Source organism: Anolis carolinensis, chromosome 4 (assembly GCF_035594765.1).
Source record: "Anolis carolinensis isolate JA03-04 chromosome 4, rAnoCar3.1.pri, whole genome shotgun sequence".
NCBI classification, from domain to species: domain Eukaryota; kingdom Metazoa; phylum Chordata; class Lepidosauria; order Squamata; family Dactyloidae; genus Anolis; species Anolis carolinensis.
Window position 1 is genome coordinate 228,128,046 of NC_085844.1, and position 22,043 is coordinate 228,150,088.

The window sequence follows — 22,043 nt, forward strand, 5'->3', positions numbered from 1 at the left end:
TATTAAAAACACTTATCTAGGTAGAATACAAAAAGCACAATATAAAGAAAATTGTGATATATATAGAGAGAGAAAGAGAGAGAAAGAGAGAGAAAGAGAGAGAGTCAAAATATACAAAAGTATAAAGCAATATTAAACTTAAATTTCAAAAGCTTTGGAAAGCAAGAACATTTTAAATTGAGATTTAAAAATAATAAGGGAAAGAGCAGTTCACAAATGTTCAAGTAGCAATTCTAGGAGTATGAATCAGAAAGTGAAAGACGATGAAACTGAGACAAGTAAGAAAAAACCCTTGGTTGGATAAAAAGCCTAAGAGTTTAGCAGCCTTGAGCAGGGTGTAAAAAGAAATAAAGACTGAAAGATGTGGGGAGCTAGTTATGTAGAAATTTTGAAGGTTAAAACACGACACTTGCACTATATCCTGGAAGGAAGGAGTAACCAATGAAGATTTATCAGAAGTGGGGTAACCAGAAAATGACCAAAGTGTTAGCAGAGGAAAGAGAAAGAAAAAGCTTGATTTTGGCACAGTTATTAAAAAAAACCTGACATTACTTTGTTTCAGCCATAAAATGAGAAACAAAAGACAAAGAAGAGTAAAAAAAATAAGGCCAAGAATAATAACATTATTAACGAGAAGGGGTGAGTTTCCATTTGTCAGCTCTAGCTTGCGGGGACATGAGAGAAGCTTCCCAGTAACACACCCGGGCATCCCCTGGGCAATGTCTCTGTAGACAGCCAATTCTCTCACACCAGAAGCGACTTACAGTATGTTCTCAAGTCGCTTCTGACACGATTAAAAAACTGTGAAAGAGAATGTATATTGTAAGAAGATTGTAAAGAGGAAGTAATTCTGTCTTCCCCATGTTAAGTTTTAGGTGACGATGATGCATCCCTATGGACAGTTGAAAAATATGCTGTAATGTGATGTTAAATGTCAGAAGAATGTTCTGGAGTAAAGCAATATAGCTGAGTATCACCAGCAGAAGATATGAAAAATCATACAAACTTAGACAGTGTATATAGAGAGAAAAATGAAGGACCCAAACTTTACCCTGGGGAACCCTAACTGAAATGGGAAAAAAGATACATGACCTCTAGCTACCACATTAAATGACTAACCTGAGAGGTAAAATGTAAACTATCTGAGGACTGAATCAGGAAACCTTAGGTCATGAAGTGAATCCAACGAAAGAGCATGATCAACTGTGTCAAAGGCTGCACAGTGATCAAGGAGAATAAGGACTGGATATAGGCATTTTGACATGACCTGAAAGAACAATAGTCTCGGATCTTTATAAGAGCTGTCTCCATAGAGTGCAAAGGGTGAAATCCAGATTGAAAAAGATACATTACAGAAATACTAGAAAGTGAAGTCGAGGCAACATACCTAAACAGCATGTTCCAAAAAGTCCAAGAGAAAAAGCAATAAAACAGGGTAATACATAATTAGAAAGAGAAGGTGGGCCAAGTGAATGTGTCTTAAGAATCGGAGAAACAGTAGCATGTTTACACTCAGAAAGAAATGAGCCAGTAGAAAGGGACAGATTCTTAATATGGAGAAGAGAAGGGAAAATGGCAGAGACAACAGTAATTAAGAAGTGAAAAAGAGCAGGATCAAGAGAGCAGGCAAAAGGATTTGAAGGCATCGCCTTTCTTGAGTGTTTATCTAATAAAACAGGCAAGAAGTACAAAATGTATTAACAGACATCTAATATACTACTAACGAAAAAGCCTAAGAAACAGTATGATCAGAACTGATAGTTTCAATTTTAGCATTATGTAAAGTTGCAAAATCATCAGCAAAGAATGATGGAGGAAGAAGTAGAGGGGAGGGCTTTTTAAAGGAAGGTAGAAAATACATGCTGCAAGTACTGTGCGTTAGCTACTTATAAATCCTACTCAATTTGTTATCAATGCTTTTGCTTTAAAAAAAAACTGGCATAGACTGGAATTTATGGGATTCTGTACCTCACAAACCAAAATAGCTTTGCAGCCTTTGGAAACAGTACTATAAACATCTGGAGGGCCACATCCCCCCACCCCATTGTTGTTCCTGTTTTGCAGAAATATAGCTCATCCATCAGCATAGGCAAACTGTATGCAGATCATCCATTCTGTGTCACATTCCCCTTTTCTCACCTCGTCCTACAGCATGAACATAAGGTGGTGCAACTCCTCGTATCTGGAAACACAACATTTCACTGCAGTCTGGGATTTTGATGATCCTACAAAAAATAAAAATAAAAATGATGGTCGAGGAAGAAAATGATCTTTACAGATAAATTGCCAAAATTTGGTTGTAAGTTACTAATTACCACAGCTCAGGAATGTCTTGAGTTTGGATTCTATTGGGAAAGGTCTGTGATTAAAGTCAAACAGATAAACAAACAAACATTGCCCCTAGTATCCTGTCTGTTCTAATTCAGACAGATAAAAATCAAAATAGTTCCAGAAAACAAGCCAAAGACATCCTGTAATGAAGCAGGCACCCAATTAGTCCTTTCTTTCACCAGCAAAAATGTCACACTGGAATGTTTTTTTATTAGTGGTAAATGCATGCTTCTCTTAACTCAAGATGGGCATGTGTTGAGTTTGCAGGTCAGTTTTAGCCCTGCTAGACTCTCAAAAGGTTGCAGCAACTGGAAGTGATATTCCAGACAACCACAAGTCACTTCCAATCAATTTCTGACTGGTTTAATAGCCTGGTGTTTCAGAGTCTTTCACAGGTCTTCTCCTAGCATTCAAAACTAGAAAGAGGGGTGGGGGGATTCAGCTAATTTCACACTGAGGTTCAGAGGATTCCTGAGAAGCTCAGTAACTGCATGGAGATCATCAAAGGGCCAAATCTGTACCACTGTACAAATAAGTTGTACAATTCCCACCTTGCTTAAGTCAAAATTATTTGCATGCTGTGAATTAATTATTTCCAATTGATTAAACAAATACCAAATAATCTCTTTTTACAGTTAAAAGAAGGGCTTGAATTGGTTTTTAATATCTAGTTTTTATTATGCAGAACCAGATGATAAGAATGTAAAACACCTAAGCTTTGTATTCCAATCAAAACTTTTCATCATGTGACTCCAATTTATGGTGATCCAATCATAGGGTTTTCTTGGTGAGATTTTTTCAGAAATGGTTAGCCACGGCTTTCAACTGACTATAGCCACAGCACCCGATAGCCTCCCTTCCAAGCACTAGCCAGAACGAACTCTGCTGAGCTCCTGAGACCAGGCAGGATCTGGTGCTTTTAGCATATAATTACATGTTAACTGCTGAGAGTAAGCCTGCAATATCAACAAAAGACATGGCTATATGTTTTAGAGAACTTACTCTTTAGACTTCATTGCCACAAGAAGTCGAAGAGGTCTCCTGGAGCAGAAGGACTGGTTTAAGATGGTCTCCACCTCCTGAAATGGACGCAGGAATACTAGATCTTCATTCATGGAATAAATTTTCCGTCCAACTTGTAAGCCAGCCATCTGAAATGACACATTAGACAATATAGAACACTATTGATACTTTATTTTTTAAAAATAATATAATAATAAAAATTATTAGTGCTTTTCCAATCTGATATTGACATTTATTTATTTATTTACAGCATTTATATTCCGCCCTTCTCACCCCGAAGGGGACTCAGGGCGGATCACATTACACATATAGGCAAACATTCAATGCCTTTTAACACAGAACAAAGACAAACAAACATAGGCTCCGAGCGGGGCTCGAACTCATGACCTCCTGGTCAGAGTGATTCATTGCAGTTAATTGCACTGGCTTGCTCTCCCGCCTGCGCCACAGCCTGGGCCCATAGTCATAAACACACATAGTCATAAAATAAAATAATAAACAATAAAATAAAATGCAAAACTGAAAACAAAATGGGAAACAGATGGAAAGGGAAAGGAAAATTAGTAATAGTATTAATAATGCTAATAAAGAGGAAACTAACTATGAAAGGATGGAATCGATAGACAACAGCAAAGTACTCCCTATCTTTGTGGCCTAAATAGAAAGAGAGAAGGAAAAAAAAAATTATATATATAGATATAGATATAGATATAGAGAAAAAGAGAAAAAGGAAAAAAAGAACTTAAAATCTAAAATAGACTTAAATCTATTGCATGGTGTCATTAGAGTTCTCTTTTTCATAGCTTCTCAGATTTATTCTGGTATCCCAGTCCACTCATATTCTCCTATTGTTAGGCTCGATTCCCAGTCTTGTATACTTGGATCTCATATTAAAATTCTCATTTTCTCCTCTTTTAAATAGTTTTTAACCAATTCATATTTTATCATTTGGACACGATGTGGCACAGGACAGATGGTTTTCAGTTTGGAGTTCCATGAATGATTATCAAGAACCTCTCAAAGACTCTTTTGCTGCCATCATCAATCTTCCTTGCAAGGGAGTGTTGGATGTTCCAGCTATCTGAGGTGAGGGACTGTAGGCCACATCTAAATTTATATTGTATATATTGTAAATTTGTATAGCAGTTGATGGAGAACTTGCGGCAAAAGAGACAGGTTCTCCTTGGTGGCTACCCCTAGGCTCTAGAAGCTCCTTCCTACAGAGACTAGACTGATTTTCTCCTTGTTCTTCTCCCACTGACATACACAGATTTGTTTCATTCCAACATGTTTTCAAAAACTTCCAAAGAAAGGATTCTCTACGTGGTGCTGCACTACTTTTAATTGCACTGTTTTAAAATTTATTTCACTATTGTTTTTACTTTTTTGGCAGTTAAATTCATTCTAATATTATCTTAATGTTATTGGATACCTGAAGCCATGGATAATGTGAACCTTTTATATTGATTATACATGGGCCAGAAGAATACCATAAAACAACACTGGAAGATCTAAGAGAGGTTCACAGACACTTCAGAAGGAGAAATAATTTTTGGAGCATGGGTAACTGAAACTAGGTATCAAATCTGTGGATACTGAGGCTGTACTATGCTTATTTTAATTTTTAGACTGCTTAAGTCCTGTTTTGGTGGGGGGGAGGTGTGTTAGAATTGATGATGATGATGATGACGATGGCGACAACAATAATGACAGTGAGATGAGATGGTGATTATTTACACTGATATGGAACCTATAGGCTGTATTAGATAGTACTTTATGTAGTATGGCTGTTCTGACTGTTCTTAAACCACAGTACAGTGTGATTCAAGAAACACTCTTCCATTGCCACTGAGGTCAAGTAATAAAAGAATTTCTAGACATCAAAATGCTATAGGAGGAAATTTCTACATACATGTAAACAGTGTAGTTTTAGAAGGCAACCAGTGTGGTACATAGATCTAATTCAGCAACTCTGCAAGTCACAGCAGACCTTTTAAATCAGTAAAATGTTTGAAGGAAAATAGTATTTATATAAATATTGACTTGTTTTTAACAAATTTAGAGCTTGAAGACGAGAACAAAGCATTGGCTGAGACATGTTGGATACAGTTCCAAAGATACATTTTTGCTCCATGAGAGAATACATTTGGAAGAAGAGACCCAAAAATAGAAAGTGAGCGATCTTCATGGATTTTATCCAAATGGATTTTTAAAGCAGGTTTCAAACGTCTCTGTCAGCTTCTGAGATCTCACATGATAGAATGCTTTACAAATTTGTTCTTTTGTTTCTTAAAATGAGTTCATGAGCAGGATTAGAATGAAACAATCATTCCTTGGATTTATTTATAGTCATGGCTGTGTGTATAAAATTTCTCAGGAAATTCGAACTAGAATTTCTGGATAATTTAAGTTTTCACTAAAATTTACTGTAAATTCTTAGTCCTGATGGGGATATTCTTGAAAATCTGGGGTAATGGCAGATGAATGCTTAGATGTGAGAAGAAAACTAAGATCTCCTTAGCTGAGATTTAAGTTTTAGTGTTGTGCTCTGCCTTGTAGTCATCAAAACTAGAACAATGCAAAATAGTTAGACCTCTAGAATAAATTGACCAATGTAAATGACTTCATACAATTTTATCTATTTCTACAATTACACAAAATCAGAAGCCATTATTACATATGGAACAGAATTTGGATGTCCACAATGATGGATGTTTGTGTTTCTGGTTTTGTTTGTTTAGTTTAGCATACGTACAGATGATCTTATTCAGATAAAAGTTCAGAAATATCAAAACTAAAATTTTATATCCTTGTTCCATCACCACATATTTAATATCACAATGAGCTATTTATACTAAAGATTTTTCCAAATGGTCTATAGCTGCTGCATTGGCTATGAACCATATTATGCTGAATAGCACTATAGTAGCAAATTGTAATTAGAGCCCATTAATGCTATAAAAGGCATTATTACCCAGTTTCAAATCTTGTTGAAATGAGCTGACAGCCTTCCAGGACATTGGAATTTTTATTTGGTTTCTGTCCATAGCAATATTTTGAGGTCAAACAGGAAAAGAGGGCAAATGGGTGAAAGCAAGTTTTTAGGATTCATTCAGCACTTTAAGTATTACACCTGCTGCATAATTATCCCTCCCTGATAACTTGATATTGCTTTGCACCTTGGCCTGGATCTTTTGACTCAAATCGGGATTTTAATATTATTGTGTATATTGACTTTTATGACTGTTTTTAATCATGTTGAAGTTTTACTGCTCGGTTTAATGTTTTATCTGATTTGTGCTGTCGTGTCTGGGCATGGCCCCATGTAAGCCGCCCCGAGTCCCTCCGGGGAGATGGGGCGGGATATAAGAATAAAATTATTATTATTATTATTATTATTTTTCTTGGAATGTCAAGAAAAGGATTCCTCGGAAACTGTGTGCAAAACACAAACAGCCTTTTTTTAAAAAAATCCTAAAATATTCTATAGGCCTTTGTCTAAAGAAATGACAGGGAAATTATCTATAAGGCACTTGCTTACCGAGAGGTCCACATTAATAAAATATTTCTTTAATCTAAGCAGAAAACATTGGAGTTGCCAACAATTGCCTGAAGAAGAAACACAGGGAATCTAGCAAAATCTGTATTTTGAAAAGTTACTACTTTGGACTACTACTTCCAGAATTCCCCAGTTATCTTGTCCCTGGACACCACTCTCTGCCCAGCCCTTGCTAACTGTTAGAAGGAATCGCATCACAGAAACAAATAAATAAGAATGCTAATCAAGACACAATTCCATTCTTGCAATAGACAAAGAATACAGAGAAATTAAAGCAACTGTAAAGATAACAGAGAAGCAAGCCTCCAGGTCACACTTGTATTAATCAGAGGCACACTCCCCATGTGTCTTGGAGGTTTGCTGATGCTCTCCCTCCCTCTCTCTCCAAAACTGTTAAACCACAAAGATTGTTAAACCACAAACATGCACCATATCTAGCAGTGGATTTGTTGTTGCTGTGTGCCTGCAACCTATCATGGGGTTTTCTTGGCAAGATTTATCTATTGGTTGTATGTAAGTGTGTGATCTTCCTTCCTCTGAGGCCAAGAAAGTGTGATTTGCCATATTTAACCCAGTAAGTTTCTATGCCCAAATTGAGATTTGAACTCTGTTCTAAAGAGCAGTGGTCCAACATGCAAACCACTACATCACACTTAGGCCTAAATGTAATTATAATTTTGAAAGAGTACATCTGCTTACTCATTGGGAACATGGTATGTCACCACCTACATTTTGCTGATTCAAAGGGGCTACCAACTGGAATTAGACAATTTAATATTGGCAGGTGAACTTCACATACTACCTAACTAGAGATCAGAGTAAGGATTTCCTGTAGCATTTAATTGTTAACTTCAAAGTAGTTATAAAGGGATACTAATTTGAACAAGGAAATTACTTTGGAGAAGTGGGTATTGGATAGTAAAGTCTTTAACCCTTTGATCATACTCTGTTTTCTTGATCTTAAAAGCCTTCCTGTCCTCCAATCAATAGTTTTTAGATCTGTCAGGAGGAAAAATAGGAGGTTCAGCCACTTCTTAGATTATGATGATGTGAACGCAGAGTTTTAGGATTGGCTCAATGTTCTACAAACTTGCATGCTGCACTGGCAAGAAGGCAGTAGAAGAATACTATCGTGCCACTTAATACAAGTATTCTGCAAGAAACTATATTTTGGAATCAGAAGGCTTTCAATACACAAAGGCAATTTATTGCAAGATCAACTAAAGAAGATCTTCAGTTGCCATTACAATGAAATTGGACTTCTGTGTGTTACTGATGGGGCATTGCAAAGATTATTCTCCTTAATGCTAACATATCTATATATAACAAAAGACCTCACCTCTGCATGCGAGCCCCGGCGAACATTCTTCACTATAATGGTTTTGTTTTTTTCTTCTATATCAAATCCATAGTCATCTTCTTCTGGCAAAACCTAGGATGTGGGGGAGTAACAGCACATTTATTAACTATTTAACAAAACAATTTGGTTTGACCATGAATTATGCAAAAGTTAACACTATCTGAGTTTATCTCTTTCTTCATGAATCTCAGTATCAACTGGAAACAAAAATTATGTATACTTTTCCATCACTCCACATTAAAAATTGTCAATAACATAAACTCTCAAAAACATAATCTTCAGAAGATAGTCTTCTTGAAAATGTTCTACTTTACTCCACAATAAAAAATAAAAATGTAAATTGTCAATAACCTAAACATCTAAAGATAATAAGTAATATTCGTCTTTAGTAAACCATGCTCTTCTAAGTGACTGCAGTTTCCATGTGATTGCTTGTTAAGTGGGATTGCATTAGTTCAGGAAAAAATTCCAAAAAATGTTAAGTGTGTGTTTTTGTAACTGTAACATTGAACTGAACGGGAGAAAAGTCAGATCAAATCAAAACAGCTTGAGAATGAAATTAGACATAACAGGGGCAGGCATGTGTTTCATTTTATGTTCTCTGCTCTAGAAAAGAGGAGGTGAAGATGTCTTCCTGCAATTGTAAAAACCACACGAAAGAAAAAGGTGTTGAGGTTTGTGTTTCTCCCCCTTCATCTCCTCCTGCTCTGTCCAAGTGTGTTTCTCTACTCCTAGCCCATTTCCCAGTATCAGAGAGCAAAGGGGAGAAAAGCTCTCACAGCAGTCAGGGCAGCCTCCCTCTCCTCTTCTCCTAGTTGCCACTAGAGTTGGGCCCGAATACTGTTTCGTCTGTTTCTTTTGTGTTTTTATACCGTTCCGTCCATTCAGATGGCATAGAACTGCGCAACCCCCTCTGGAATGGAAAGAGCAGTGAAACAAAAAAAGGGGGTAATGGTAGTCATTTGATTGGCTGATTTTCAGCTTGACACTCACAGGCTGGCTTTCAGGGCATACAGCTGAGTGCTTGACACTCGTAGGCCCGGCAGGTAGGGCCTACAGCTGAGCGCCAGGCCCACTCGGATGCAGGCCCTGGTGCTTTGCTGCGCAAGGTCCAAAAATCTTCATTATTTTTGGACCTTGGGTGGAAAAGCACATTCATAAAGGCACCTGTTTTCAGAAGCAGCGGATGGAAACGGAAACAAGGCCATACGAATGGGACAAATAGAAACGGGTAGCAATTCCATACAAATGCACAAGACTAGTTGCCACTGGGCACAAAAGACTACAGACAAAAGGACAAAACCTGGAAAATTGTGTCCCCTGCTCTCCTGTTGGTTAGTCTGGAGTCAGCACATTGTTAGATCAAAGTGTTTGAATTGTTTTACTCTAGCTGGAACCAACAATAGGAATGAGGACATTATCAGAACCCTGCAATGAAAAACCTTTTATCGATATTCTAAATGCTTTTAAAGCATGTTGGGTGTGGAATTTGGAAAAAAAACCACAATAAATTTGTCATGCCACACATAGTTCTTTCATAAATGCAATGTTTTTTTATCACTTCAGTTATTACTCAATTTCAATTGAGTGTGGATGCTGATGTTCCAGTGAGATTTCCTTTAGTGCTTTTAAATGGATTTTTGTGTTCTATCTCAGCAAATTGAAGTGTTTTGAAAGTCTGTTAGAAGACTTTAACCCATTTCTTACTGTTTCTTCTTTACTCTACAAAGAAATCTTACTCGGGAACATATTGTAAAACAAAAATATTCAAGTAAGTTATTAAAAAAAAACCTGTACATGATGGAACAAATCCAAAGTCATTTTTGGATTTTGAATGCCAACTTCCAAAACCCAGGATGTATTTCTCAAAAGATTTTATGACTCTCATTTTTGCAAGCCCATGTTATTAAATAAAGGATTGTGTTCTGGATTGAATTGAAACTGGATGGGAAGCACATCTTCAATCCAGTTAGGCATTTTTCATTTTGCGAGACTGAAAGGATCCAATGCTCAGGACCCCTGTTTTTCAAAGCCATTACATGAGGGCTGTAATTAGCTTTACAATTCAAACGAGATTCACATGGTGAAAGCCCCAGGAAACCTTGACCCAGGGGTCAAGTGAAACAAAGCACTTGTGATATTCAGTGTTGATGATTTACAGCAGGCTTAGAATAGCATCAATGGATATAACAGTAAATTGCCTTTAGCCTCTTTTCACATACAAAAAGTAAGTTAAAAGAGTCTCACAAGGTGAGCAGAGTGTATAAAGCAATGCATTATGGGACATGTGACTAAATGGCACTGTTTACTTATATATCAATTCAACTTAAAGCTTCATATGGTAAGGTACTTGTGTTTATGTGCCTCTGTGTGTACACGTGCCTTCAAATTGCCTGTTGACTCATGGCAACCCCATGAATTTCATATGATATTTTAGGAACAAAATACACAGTGACGATTTTGCCAGTTACTTCCTTGAAAATTCAGCTTTCAGCACCTGCTATTCATAGGTGGTCTCCCATCCACATAGTATCCAGAGCTGGTTCTGTTTAGCTTCTAAAACAAGATGGTATCTGGTGCCTTTCGGAAAATTAGACCCGATAGATCAGTGGTTCTCAACTTGTGGGTCCCCAGATATTTTGGCCTTCAACTCCCAGATATCCTAACAGCTAGTAAACTGGCTGGGATTTCAGGGAGTTGTAGGTCAAACACCTGGGGACCCACAGGTTGAAAACCACTGCACTAGATAGTAATACCTGTAGCCTATTCAATAATCTTTAATATCTATTCGCATTTTAATGAAATTCACATCATATTAATGTTATGTTTCAATTTTCAGTTCAATTCCTATTAAGAAAAAGTGCCTCTCCAGGACTAAAATGGAGCAGAGGCCCTAAAAATATGACAAAATTCCCTCGTGCCTGCTAGAGAACATGAAGCCCAGGGACTTGACGATACTTACCTCAGCTACTCCCTGTATTCAAGAGGATATAAACACTGTACCAACAACCACAACACTACATTCTTAAGAGCTTATGGTTCAAACCAATTCTAACCTAATATAATCCAAATGAGTTAATGTTTACACATAGATTTCCACCAGTGTTCAAATGGGGACATACATTTCCAAGCTCCAGTGGGATAAACATAAATGGGGGTAGTTATAAATGTAACCCACGTGCACATCTGCATAAGCCACATGTGAGTAGGCCTGCTTTCGTGGGAACATCTCTCTTGTTGCATTGGGACTAACTATATTAGAAAATGATGGCAGTAGGGTCCATTTAGCTTTCAATGGGATTTCAATTATATTTGCTGCTTAATCCCACTTAATACAAATGTCCACCAGTAAGCACACCCCATGAATCGAGTTTTTCAATGAACCTGCTCAGTTTGTACTGGATGAGACATTTCCCAGACTCTTCAAAGCTGCCAAAAGCTTCTCCCAGTGAAATGAGACATGTCCCGTCTTTTAGAGGACAATGCACAGTTCTTCTATTTCTAATGAAACATATTTTAAGGGCAAAGTGAGGCCATAAAACATGGGACCAGATGTGGCCCATGAACCTTGTTATTCCCAACCCTGCTCTAAAATAATCTTCAGAAGGACTGTTTCAGATTTCAGGCAACTGATTATTGGAGACAGGCATTTTTTTAGTAGTAGAGACCCAACTTTGGGATGCCCTCCATACTGCTGCACATGGGACACAAGGTCGATTGAACTTTGGGCATGAAGTCAAGTTCCTTTTACTTGCTTTGGCTTAAATAATATACCTCACACATACCCAGTGAAGGTTTTTTCTTATGTTCTTTGTCTGCTAAATTTTGTTGCATTACTTTTATTGCTGTTTTAGCTTACTGTTTCACTGAACATTTGATTACAGCTTATATGAAAATATTGTTGTTTCATTGTAAACTGCCTTATACTTAAAAAATTGAAATCAAATTATAAGTTCTTAAAATCAATCAATTTAAAAAAAACCCTCTGTCACCTCCAAACCCACCTCAAATATTTATTTCAGGATGAAACTTCCTGGAATTTGCACCCTAAAGCCTCACATTCTGCTCTAAAAGCATTGTTTATAAATTACAGAGGCGATATCCTGACATAGCTACATTTTTAGTTTCTGGAAGTAAGCCTAAGCTCTAATTTTCCTTGAAGTATGCAGAGAATTTTGCATATTTTTTCAGCACAGTATGAGTTATGTCCACGAACAGGAACAATTGCACAAACAAATAAAATTAAGTATTTGTTTGAAAAGCATTTGCTTCATGCTGGAATAATTTCCCTTTGGCAACTGCACATTTCACTTGGCAGAAAATATTTGCTGTTCCTTTCAGTGTAAGGTCAGAAAGAGGGATAAATAACTGAGAGGACACATAGTGCTAATTTCTCTTTATGTAACTTGGCATATATTATAAAAATGTAGGGTGTTGCAGAAGCCATCATGGCCAGATAATCCACTTTTATTCTCATTTAAAACTAGCTAAGGAAAACGAATCCATATGTAGGCACTGATGGTGTAATACAGCTGGTCCAGAAAAGACACTCAGGCAAAAGGGCTGATAATATAAGGTAATGCAGGTTCCAACCTTAGAAGCACAAGATTTTTAGAGCCGCTGCCTACAAGCCAAGCTTCAGCATGTAACATCACTGGCTGACATTCACTTTGCTTTGTTACCTTCATCCAGCATTCTAATTAGCAATGAGTGTTTTAATCACCTTCAGTGCAATAAGGAATGGTTTTCTAGGATGTAGGTGGGCAGCATAAGGCTTGTGGCTATACTCAGCTGGAGCCACATGAAAAACAATGGCTTGGAGAGGTATAATGATAGTAGGAATATATGAACTGAGTGTCACTGATCCAAAGCTCAAGAAAATGAACTAGATCCTGAATTCATGGGTCATGCTGACTAGGGAATGCCATAGTCCACAAAAAGACTGTTCTGAGCATATCCCCTTGATAGGAATTTGCAATAAGAACCAAAATCCTGATTTTCCCTCACAAACTTATTTCAATCAACCTAATTTAGGAGGCAAAAGCTTTTATGACATTGGCATTGATTCAGAGTCAATACCACACACAGTAAATTTTGATGTACCTGCTCTCCAAAGAAAATTACAGTGGAAAATCAACAAAGGAAATTTGCTAGGATTTTGTAGAAACTTAACATGATAGCTCTTGTGTTGACTTGGAATGCTATAAAAAGGCAATGTTGATTTGGAATGCTACAAAAAAAATCAAATGGCTGCAATTTTCAACAATTTCATAGTACAATGTTATGGCAGGGGCATCTGTGTGAAACTGGAAATATAGTAGCTATTGCCAGGCAAACTAATCAACCTCCAAATACTATGTTGAGGGCCCCTTTAAACTAGTAGAAAATCAAACCCATAGTGTTCTCTGATAAATTTATGAACCATATGTGATGAAGACATAGGGTAAAAGACATACTTTTGCACATTTTGTCACATTCTCTTATTACTTTAAGATACTTCTTTCACACATACCAGTTTTCATGTAAAACACAATGAGAACAATGTTTGTCACCTATTACAAATGATATTATGATAGGTTTATTGAAATAGGAATCTGTGCTTGTTTTGTTCATTGGTTGGTTCTAATAGCCTGCCCTAAACAACAATTTGTTGGAAAGGAATGATTAAAAATCTTTTAAATAATCAAAAACACACACAAAGGCAACAAGGGCTCATGGCACTGGGAAAACCGTATTATACATAGTGATCGTAAGAAAAATTGGATATGATATATAGGGGAAGAGTAACAGTTTTCAGTGTTGTAATACTGCTGTCAAAGTACTGAGGAAATTGCAGTATCCTTGCAACAGAACACTAATCGACTGGGAAAATCTGTAGATGATGCACAACAAATGAGAAACACATGCTCTCTTTTGGGAGGGGGGGATAAAAACTGATAGTTCATAAAAACCTCTAGTAGAATTGTTCCTTTAACAATCTAATTATATCAAATGACTCAATAAGTTGCATGATATTCACATACAAACCACAAGGTTGAATGTTCGAGTAGAGAATGAAATGTGGGAATAGCATAAGTTAGAAAAACACAACAGTGCTTTTTTTTCAATACCCATTGTTGTCTATTGGGTAAAAGAAACCGCATTGATACGTAAGCCTGCTGTACTATGAAGATAATAGTAGCATAAAGGCAGTTTAAGTAATCCATTGGGAAACACTTCTTTCTTTAATGGGCCGCTGGATTCCTTCCCAACATGCTTTTTACTTTGCTGCTGAGATGGGCTCTCCTAGTGTTCTTCCATTTTCCTGTATCAATGAGACCAATGGTACAGACTTTGGCCCACTCTCAGGAAATAAGATTGCTAGCAAAAGAATCAAAATAACTGAGTAAATGCTGACAAAATCAACATAGGATACGAGGATAAGTTACTTGAAAAAGAGACAGTAATAGAAAACTGATGCAAAGGAAGTTACCACCTTGCCTGAATTTGATTTGAGATATGGCCAAAATATGAATTCTGTTTGGACATTTTACTCACCAATAAACTCAGTATATGAGAAGAGGAGCAGAGACAGACTTGTTACGTCTGCTACTCACTTTCATCAGGCTCTCTGTCCAGAAGATGATTAACAAATTGTCTCCCCAAGAAACATAATTTCAGAATCTTATTTTTACAGGGTTCTAAAATCTTTGGAGAAGCCTCTATATTTGCTGTATAGAGCCTGAGGAGAACAAGTGAGAAAAGGCACAGAGCTGGTATATCTGTGCTCACACACAGTGAGAATACATGAAGAAAGTTATGGCTAAAAGAGACTCTGTAAACACAAATGCCCTTTGACTGAGATAAATTACATTCCAGATTAGTCTTTTGGGTGCAAATTGCATTAATATCGTATTCCTATGGGAGTCCTCAAAGGAAGATGTTCTAACAGTGACATGCATCTGCACATCTATCTATGCAATTGGCAGCATGACATGATTCTCTAGCAAGGTTAAGAACAAAACAAGGACACAGTTCAGCAGACACAAGATTCTCAATGCCAATGTTCAACAGGGCAAAAAGAAAGCAGATCAATTTTCTATGTCAAATGTAATGTATTCCTGAGTACTGACTTATTCATGTGCTATACACAAAGGGCTACTGTTTGAAGACGAGGGAACTGGACTCTGGCCCTGACCCCAAAGCCACATACATCAATGGTCTTACCCTGTGACATATACATATTCAGTGTGACTTCAGCAATCAGATTCTTACGGATTATCAGAATTTCCCTCTAGGATTTAGAGAAGTGGTTCCCAGCCTTTTGTCCTCCAGCTGTTTTGGACTTCAACTCCCAGAATGCCTGACTGCTGACCAGTGGTCTTCTGGGAGTTGATGTCCCAAACACCAGGAAAACTACTGGTCCAGATCATTGAAAAGTCTGTGTACAATCAGCTACTTATACAGTATAAGGTAATCTGTGTGCCCAGATATCAAGGGACTGTAGAACTAGCTATGAACAACAGGCAGTATGGATTCATTCTCTCTTTCTTTTTGTAGTAGTTTACTTATGGATAAGACGTATGAATTTAACAAACACATTCCATACACTTTCTCCAATAGAAATGACATGGAAAAGTACAGCACTATTCTTGGGAAGATTATTGCAATGATATATAAAACTCCTGTTCGGACTAGATAAAGGATGGGCCAACTCTTTCTGACAATGCCAGAAAGTGAGATTGGGACACAAGCTCTGCAGCAATGCCCTGAGAGGAACACCTTGAGTTTTCACAGCACGCATGTCCTCTCTGCCCCACTCAACCTAGATTTAATAAAGATAAGCCTTTTGTCATAATTAATTACATATTCTCTGACTTCTTTTCTTACCAGCAAGCTTTTTCCTAAAATGTTTTCGATGAGCTTGAAATCGTTCCGCAATGGCTTGCTCTTAGAACTTGTGCCTTCCATCTCCTCATCAGCATGAAAGCGGAAATACTGAGACTCATCTTTGAATTCACTCTTTTCCAACACTAGAAACCAAAAGGTGGGAAGCAAAAAAAAAATGTATTAGTACTTGCATACACACAATGGGATGTAAAAGTTAAGCTGGATCAACTATTTACCTCCTTTTCTCAGTAACAAGGCAAAGCAAACATGCCTACAAAAATGTGGTGGAACAGTGACAAAAATCCTCGGTGGGGGGGTTATCTTATTATGTGTGAGAGATGGCCAGATGATTCATTTTTTTCTTCCTCTCTCTTCTTTCTGGAAAAATCTTTGATGGACTCACAATGATGTGGGATTCTTCTCCCTTAGGTTCAAGCTCTGGTACTACAGTACTTCCAGGAGTGACATAGCAATATAATGATACTGCAATTCAAGAAGGGCTGCCAATGTGCAGCCTAGGGAAGGAAAAAATATTCAAAAGTGTTTTTAAATAATAAAAACCCCACATTTTTCAAATATCAAGAAAACCTGAAAGGAAGAATCTTCTAAGTTCAGGACTTATTCTGCACAAAATTTGCATGTGGTTTTGAGCAAAAAACAATATTTCTGCATGGAAAACAGTATTCAATGTAGCTTGAAGTAGTAAATGTTTTCTGCATTGAAAAAGCTATAATTGAAGATCTGCAAAGAATCATGTATGGTTGATTTGCCTAGAAAACAGCATTTTCTGTGCAAAAATATTTCTGCATTTAAATATTATTTTATATGCAAACTATGGTTGAGTATGCAAAATAATTAAGGTCTTTTGCACAAGACAATCATATGTGAATGTTGTGCGTAATTAATTCCAAATTGAGAACAGCCTTCTAAAATGGCATGGTTTTTAAAAACTTTCTTGCAGCAGGAAACAAATTGCTGTAATTCTTCATTTCTAACTTTGAGGGAAAAAATGTACATTTATATCAGTAATATATCATAGGCGAGGGGGGATTCCTCATGCAGAATTTTTCCAGAGAAATAGAACAAGAGAGAAAAAGATATAAAAGACCACATCTCCACCTCCTACATTATCTAAATAAAATAAACATATACCACAGCCCCCATGAAATTTAGCATTTTACTAAAAAACAATACCTTTCCCACTAGGTGTTAAAATTTCATGAAGGAAGGATGGAGACTGGCAGGGAAAACATAAAAACGTTTGTCTTAATTTCAAAATAATGAACTGTGAACAAATCACCAACATCAGCCACAGTCAATTATATATAGTTTTAAAAGCTGTTACCCACACAGCAGCAAGATCTCCCAAATGCATAGAAATAAACGGTGTGGTTTTGGTATGTGCATTTTTGTTGCCATGTATATGGAATCATTTTGGATGGAAAGGCAATAGGTTGCACCTCATTAAGAATCATTGCTCGACTTTCTCTGAGCATTCAGTTTTTATCCATCAACTCAAACCTATTTTTCCCCTTTCTGGAAAATACATCATTGGTACTGTGCTAAGTGAAGAAAAACCTTGGGATGAAAGTAATAGTAACTGTGATATACAGCAAAAGCCATTTTTTTATATTTTTATGTCTGTGTCTGTACTGAAGCATCTTATTTGGCTTTTAGTCTCTCTTGACTGGATTTGTTTTGCCAATGAAATGTGGCAAAATAACATGTGATGTAATCATGAGACTATATTACAGTTGTCACTTGATCTATTCTATATGGTATATTAGTGTCCATGCAGTGAATTTCCAGAAGCATTTAGATAGGAAAAAAACAGAATTTGCAATAGTTCTGGTTGAATCTTGCTTGAATAAGAAAGTCATTGTGAATTCCAGTATGTTCCTGCATCCTTTAATTGCCCTGCAATGCACCTTCTAGAGCATTCACTGACCCAGCCCCATGTTTTGTTCTTTAGCCTTTACTTAAGGTGCTTCCAGACAGGGCTTAAACCCCATGCCACCCCAAAAACCTGGGCTATCCCCAGGGGAGTGTCTACATGACATCTCTCCAACCCATCCCTATCCCCACCCTCCCCGGTCTACTAGCACATCATTTCTTCACACCAAGAGAGCATGAGGAGGGATGTAATGGTGGCCCAATAAGTTTTATTTTATTTCTATGAGTTATTTTGGGGCTTGAGGAGGGTGCCATTCCATATCTTAGGGCTCCAAGAGCCCAAAAGGTGAGAGAGAGCAATGGGGACTGACTACCCGGGGGTGAGTCCCCACAGGCCCATTATTATTATTATTATTATTATTATTATTATTATTATTATTATTAAACTTTATTTGTACCCCGCTAGCATCTCCCGAAGGACTCGATGCGGCTTACAAAGGCCAAGGCCTCAACACACAATATAACAATACAAAACAAAAGGCAAATTAAAAACAATTAAAACAGTATAAACAACAAGCAATAAACAATACGCTAAAACACAATAAAACTGGGCCAGGCCAGAGTAATGGGTACAAGATTAAAAGTGCTGATGTGACAGGTGAAATATAAGGCTTCTAGGGCAAGTGCAGAGTGCGATATACGATCTTAGTTCTAATAAAGTGCTTATGGGACTTGGTATTGGAGATTTCCTATTAATCTGGGAAGGCACATTGGAACAGCCAGGTCTTCAAGTTCTTTCTGAAGACTGCCAATGTAGGGGCCTGTCTGAGATCCTTGGGGAGGGTGTTCCAGAGTCGGGGGGCCACCACAGAGAAGGCCCTGTCTCGTGTCCCCACCAACCGCGCTTGCAACGCAGGCGGGATCACGAGCAGGGCCTCTCTTTCAGGAAGGCCTGGATCTAATGGGCTAATTAATTTGGATCAAACCAGGGAAACCCTGGTTTGATCTGAATTAATCCAGTTTTACCGGAGGCGTCATCTGGACGCCTCCAAAAAATCAGGCCAGGTCTTGATTTTAAGGCAGAGACCTGCCTCTTATCCTCACTTCTCACTTGCTTTTTAATCTTTCCCCTTGTTCTCTCCTTTGATCTCAACAGACTCTTCAGTCCTGATTTCCAAATGCATCCCTACAAATCCCAGACTGCAGCCCTGTCCTGATCACTTGATGGCTTCTTTCAGTAGATTCTCACAACAACTATTGCCCAAAATATTAGGTAATTAGGCAGAGAGTATACTAATTGTTTTTATGTCCTGGTTCTACCCTACTTTTATTTTTCAGCGTGCAAGGTGGTGGATATGGCAATAGATCGATAAACTACTGATAGCAGATAAGCATCAATATTTGGAAGTTACATGGAGGCATATGAGAGTCAAGAATATACTCCGAAATACATAGCATACAGCTGTTTGTGGGTATCTTTATTCTCTTTCCCTCCTATTGTTATCCTGAGGTTATGATCCAGGTTGAAGAGGGAACAAGAAATGAAAACTTAATATGAAAACTGCATGCTATATATTTCAGTGTGTGACTTAATCCTGGGTGACAAAAGATGAAAGACAAAACACTGAGCTAGACATTCCAGCATGACAAATTTTATGTTCCAGTTGGTGGCTGTCACTGTTTTGCATATGGACACAATATTTTGCAACTCACAAAGGATGCAACAGATGGATGCTAATGATCCATGACACACTTCTATGTAGTGCTGAGTCCCACCTCTTCACTTCCAGAGAGTTCTCAATTATCACTGTCCATATCCTGCCAGTCCCCATGGGACAAACTTGTTCTCCTTGAAGCACGTCTAACATTCTGTCCCTGCAGACAGGAATGAGTTTTGCACCACTGACACAGAATCTGAAACATCCAAGGGAGGACACAAAACAACGGCTGCTTTTCATCCACAGCTTGGATGAAACCCAGATCGTAAACATAGGTCCATTGTGAGGCTTCCAAAGGCCAACCAACTCCATAGAAAGACAGTGAATGTCCACAGCACTAAATTAACTCCTCAGCTGTGTCTTTTCTCTTTCGGCAGTTTTAAAATCATTTACTTGGCTGGGATGCACTGAACACATTTGTCTTGTCATGTCTTATTTATCCTCCTTCATCTTCTGAGACCATGTCACAGGTTGCTGCTACTACTACAGTTGTCATACAAAAGGTTTTTAATAGATACTTACAGATGGTGCTGCATATAACTCTATTTACCTACACTTGAGTCTACTTTCTTTCCTTTACTCAGCACTGTTGAACTTGTCCTGACCAAAACTCTACATAGTTCTTCCCTGATGCCATAACTTGAGATGCTGTGCTTGTATTCGTTCCTGCATTGCTAATATTCACAGAATTCTGCCAGTACTTCAGTAGCTTAAAAGTAGCACCACAGATGGATGAGACAGAAGTATTACTAGAGTTGAAGGAAATCCAGGATTTACTGACATGCTAAGTATAATTAACAAAAAAAAAGAAAAAAATGAAACTGGCAATGTATTGGAGGATCTAAGTCCAATGTTAAATGAGCCACAGGATGCTAACTGTTGAGGAAAGGACAAAAAAGGATGAAGAGAACCTATCTCTTTTGATTTATAGACTTAAGACTCTAACATCTCATGCCCTCAACTGAAAGGATAATACCATTAGCCACAAAAAAGCTGCTGGAAACAGGGTGCTCTAAATCAGCAAACTATAAAGCACAGAAGGCTTAGATTTCTGATCTTAATGGGTGGTTTTCCATGACTGACTGGTCTCCACTACACCATGCCAGCTGCCATAGAAACATACATACATATAATCAGTTGTTTCTATACACCAGTTTACTTGTGATACCTTGGATCAATGGTTCTCAACCTGGGGTCCCCAGATGTTTTTGGCCTTCAACTCCCAAAAATCCTAACAGCTGGTAAACTGGCTGGGATTTCTGGGAGTTGTAGGCCAAAAACATCTGGGGACCCCTGGTTTAGAACCACTGCCTTGGATGCTTATGTTTTTCAAACCTGTTTATTAATTCCATCAATAAATGTATAGATACAGACAGGTATATGATCATCTCGCAAATATAGGGAAACCAATTCTAAGAATCCCTTTCCGCTTATCCTTTTGATTATTATTAATGTGCTTTTAGCACAAGTAGTATAAAGCCTTACTTACAAAGTGCCCCTATTGATTCAAAAAATAACATTTCAAAAGAGTCAAATGGTAGTTTTCATTCATGGCAGTTCAATAAATTAAGAAAAAGCCTCCTATAACTCTCAGATTCATATCTGGGGCCAGCCTTCACACATTTCCCTTTCAGCCATCCAGAACATAATAGCGGTGTGCCGGGAACAAAAAGGGAAGAGGGAAATGAATTACATTAATCAAAGCTGCCTGACAAAGATGACAAGGCTTAAGCTTGTTGAGTCTTCATATGGTTTAGGTTTCTTGTATTATAGACAAAGGGAGAATGCAGGAAAATGGATGAATGGAGACAGATTACTTTTCATTTTAGAGCAGTTCTTCTTGAAACGCTTGCGTATAGGCTGTAGGCTGGAAAGTGCAAATGAAGCAAAAGCTATAGTGCTGTGTTTCTAAGGCTCACTGAGTGTACAAGTTCTTTTATTTTTTAAAAAAATGATTTTAAATTACTGTTATGGCAGAACAATTCCATGCCCAAATATAGGGAAAGGAACTGAATCTTCATTTAGTTATAATGATGCAGAGACAGAAGCTAAAGAACAGTGTGTGCACCATTACTCAATTTTATTGAACACTGACATGTTTTACATATCACTAATTCCTTTCCAGTCTAAAAAAGCTGCTGTTCTCACAGACAGTCCTGGCAGTCACTCCGCTATAGGTATATCTCCACTGCAGAATTAATGCAGCTTGACACCACTTCAACTGCCATGGCTCTTTCATCTTTCTTGCTAAAGATTGCTGGTGCCTCGCCAAAGTACAAATCCCAGGATT

The 22,043-nt window shown here is 37.6% G+C and overlaps 1 protein-coding gene across 2 annotated transcripts in view; it reads right to left on the reverse strand.

Annotated features, from left to right (window-relative positions):
• prex1 (phosphatidylinositol-3,4,5-trisphosphate dependent Rac exchange factor 1) overlaps positions 1 to 22,043 on the reverse strand; it is a 236,824-nt gene that overhangs the window by 36,187 nt on the left and 178,594 nt on the right. For both annotated transcript variants that reach the window (XM_003220643.4, XM_062978916.1), the window contains exons 16-19: positions 16,143 to 16,285; positions 8,253 to 8,345; positions 3,334 to 3,482; positions 2,140 to 2,225 (exon numbers count right to left, since the gene is read on the reverse strand). In XM_003220643.4, coding sequence (XP_003220691.2) covers positions 2,140 to 2,225; positions 3,334 to 3,482; positions 8,253 to 8,345; positions 16,143 to 16,285 — 471 coding nt within the window. The remainder of the gene's footprint in view (positions 1 to 2,139; positions 2,226 to 3,333; positions 3,483 to 8,252; positions 8,346 to 16,142; positions 16,286 to 22,043) is intronic.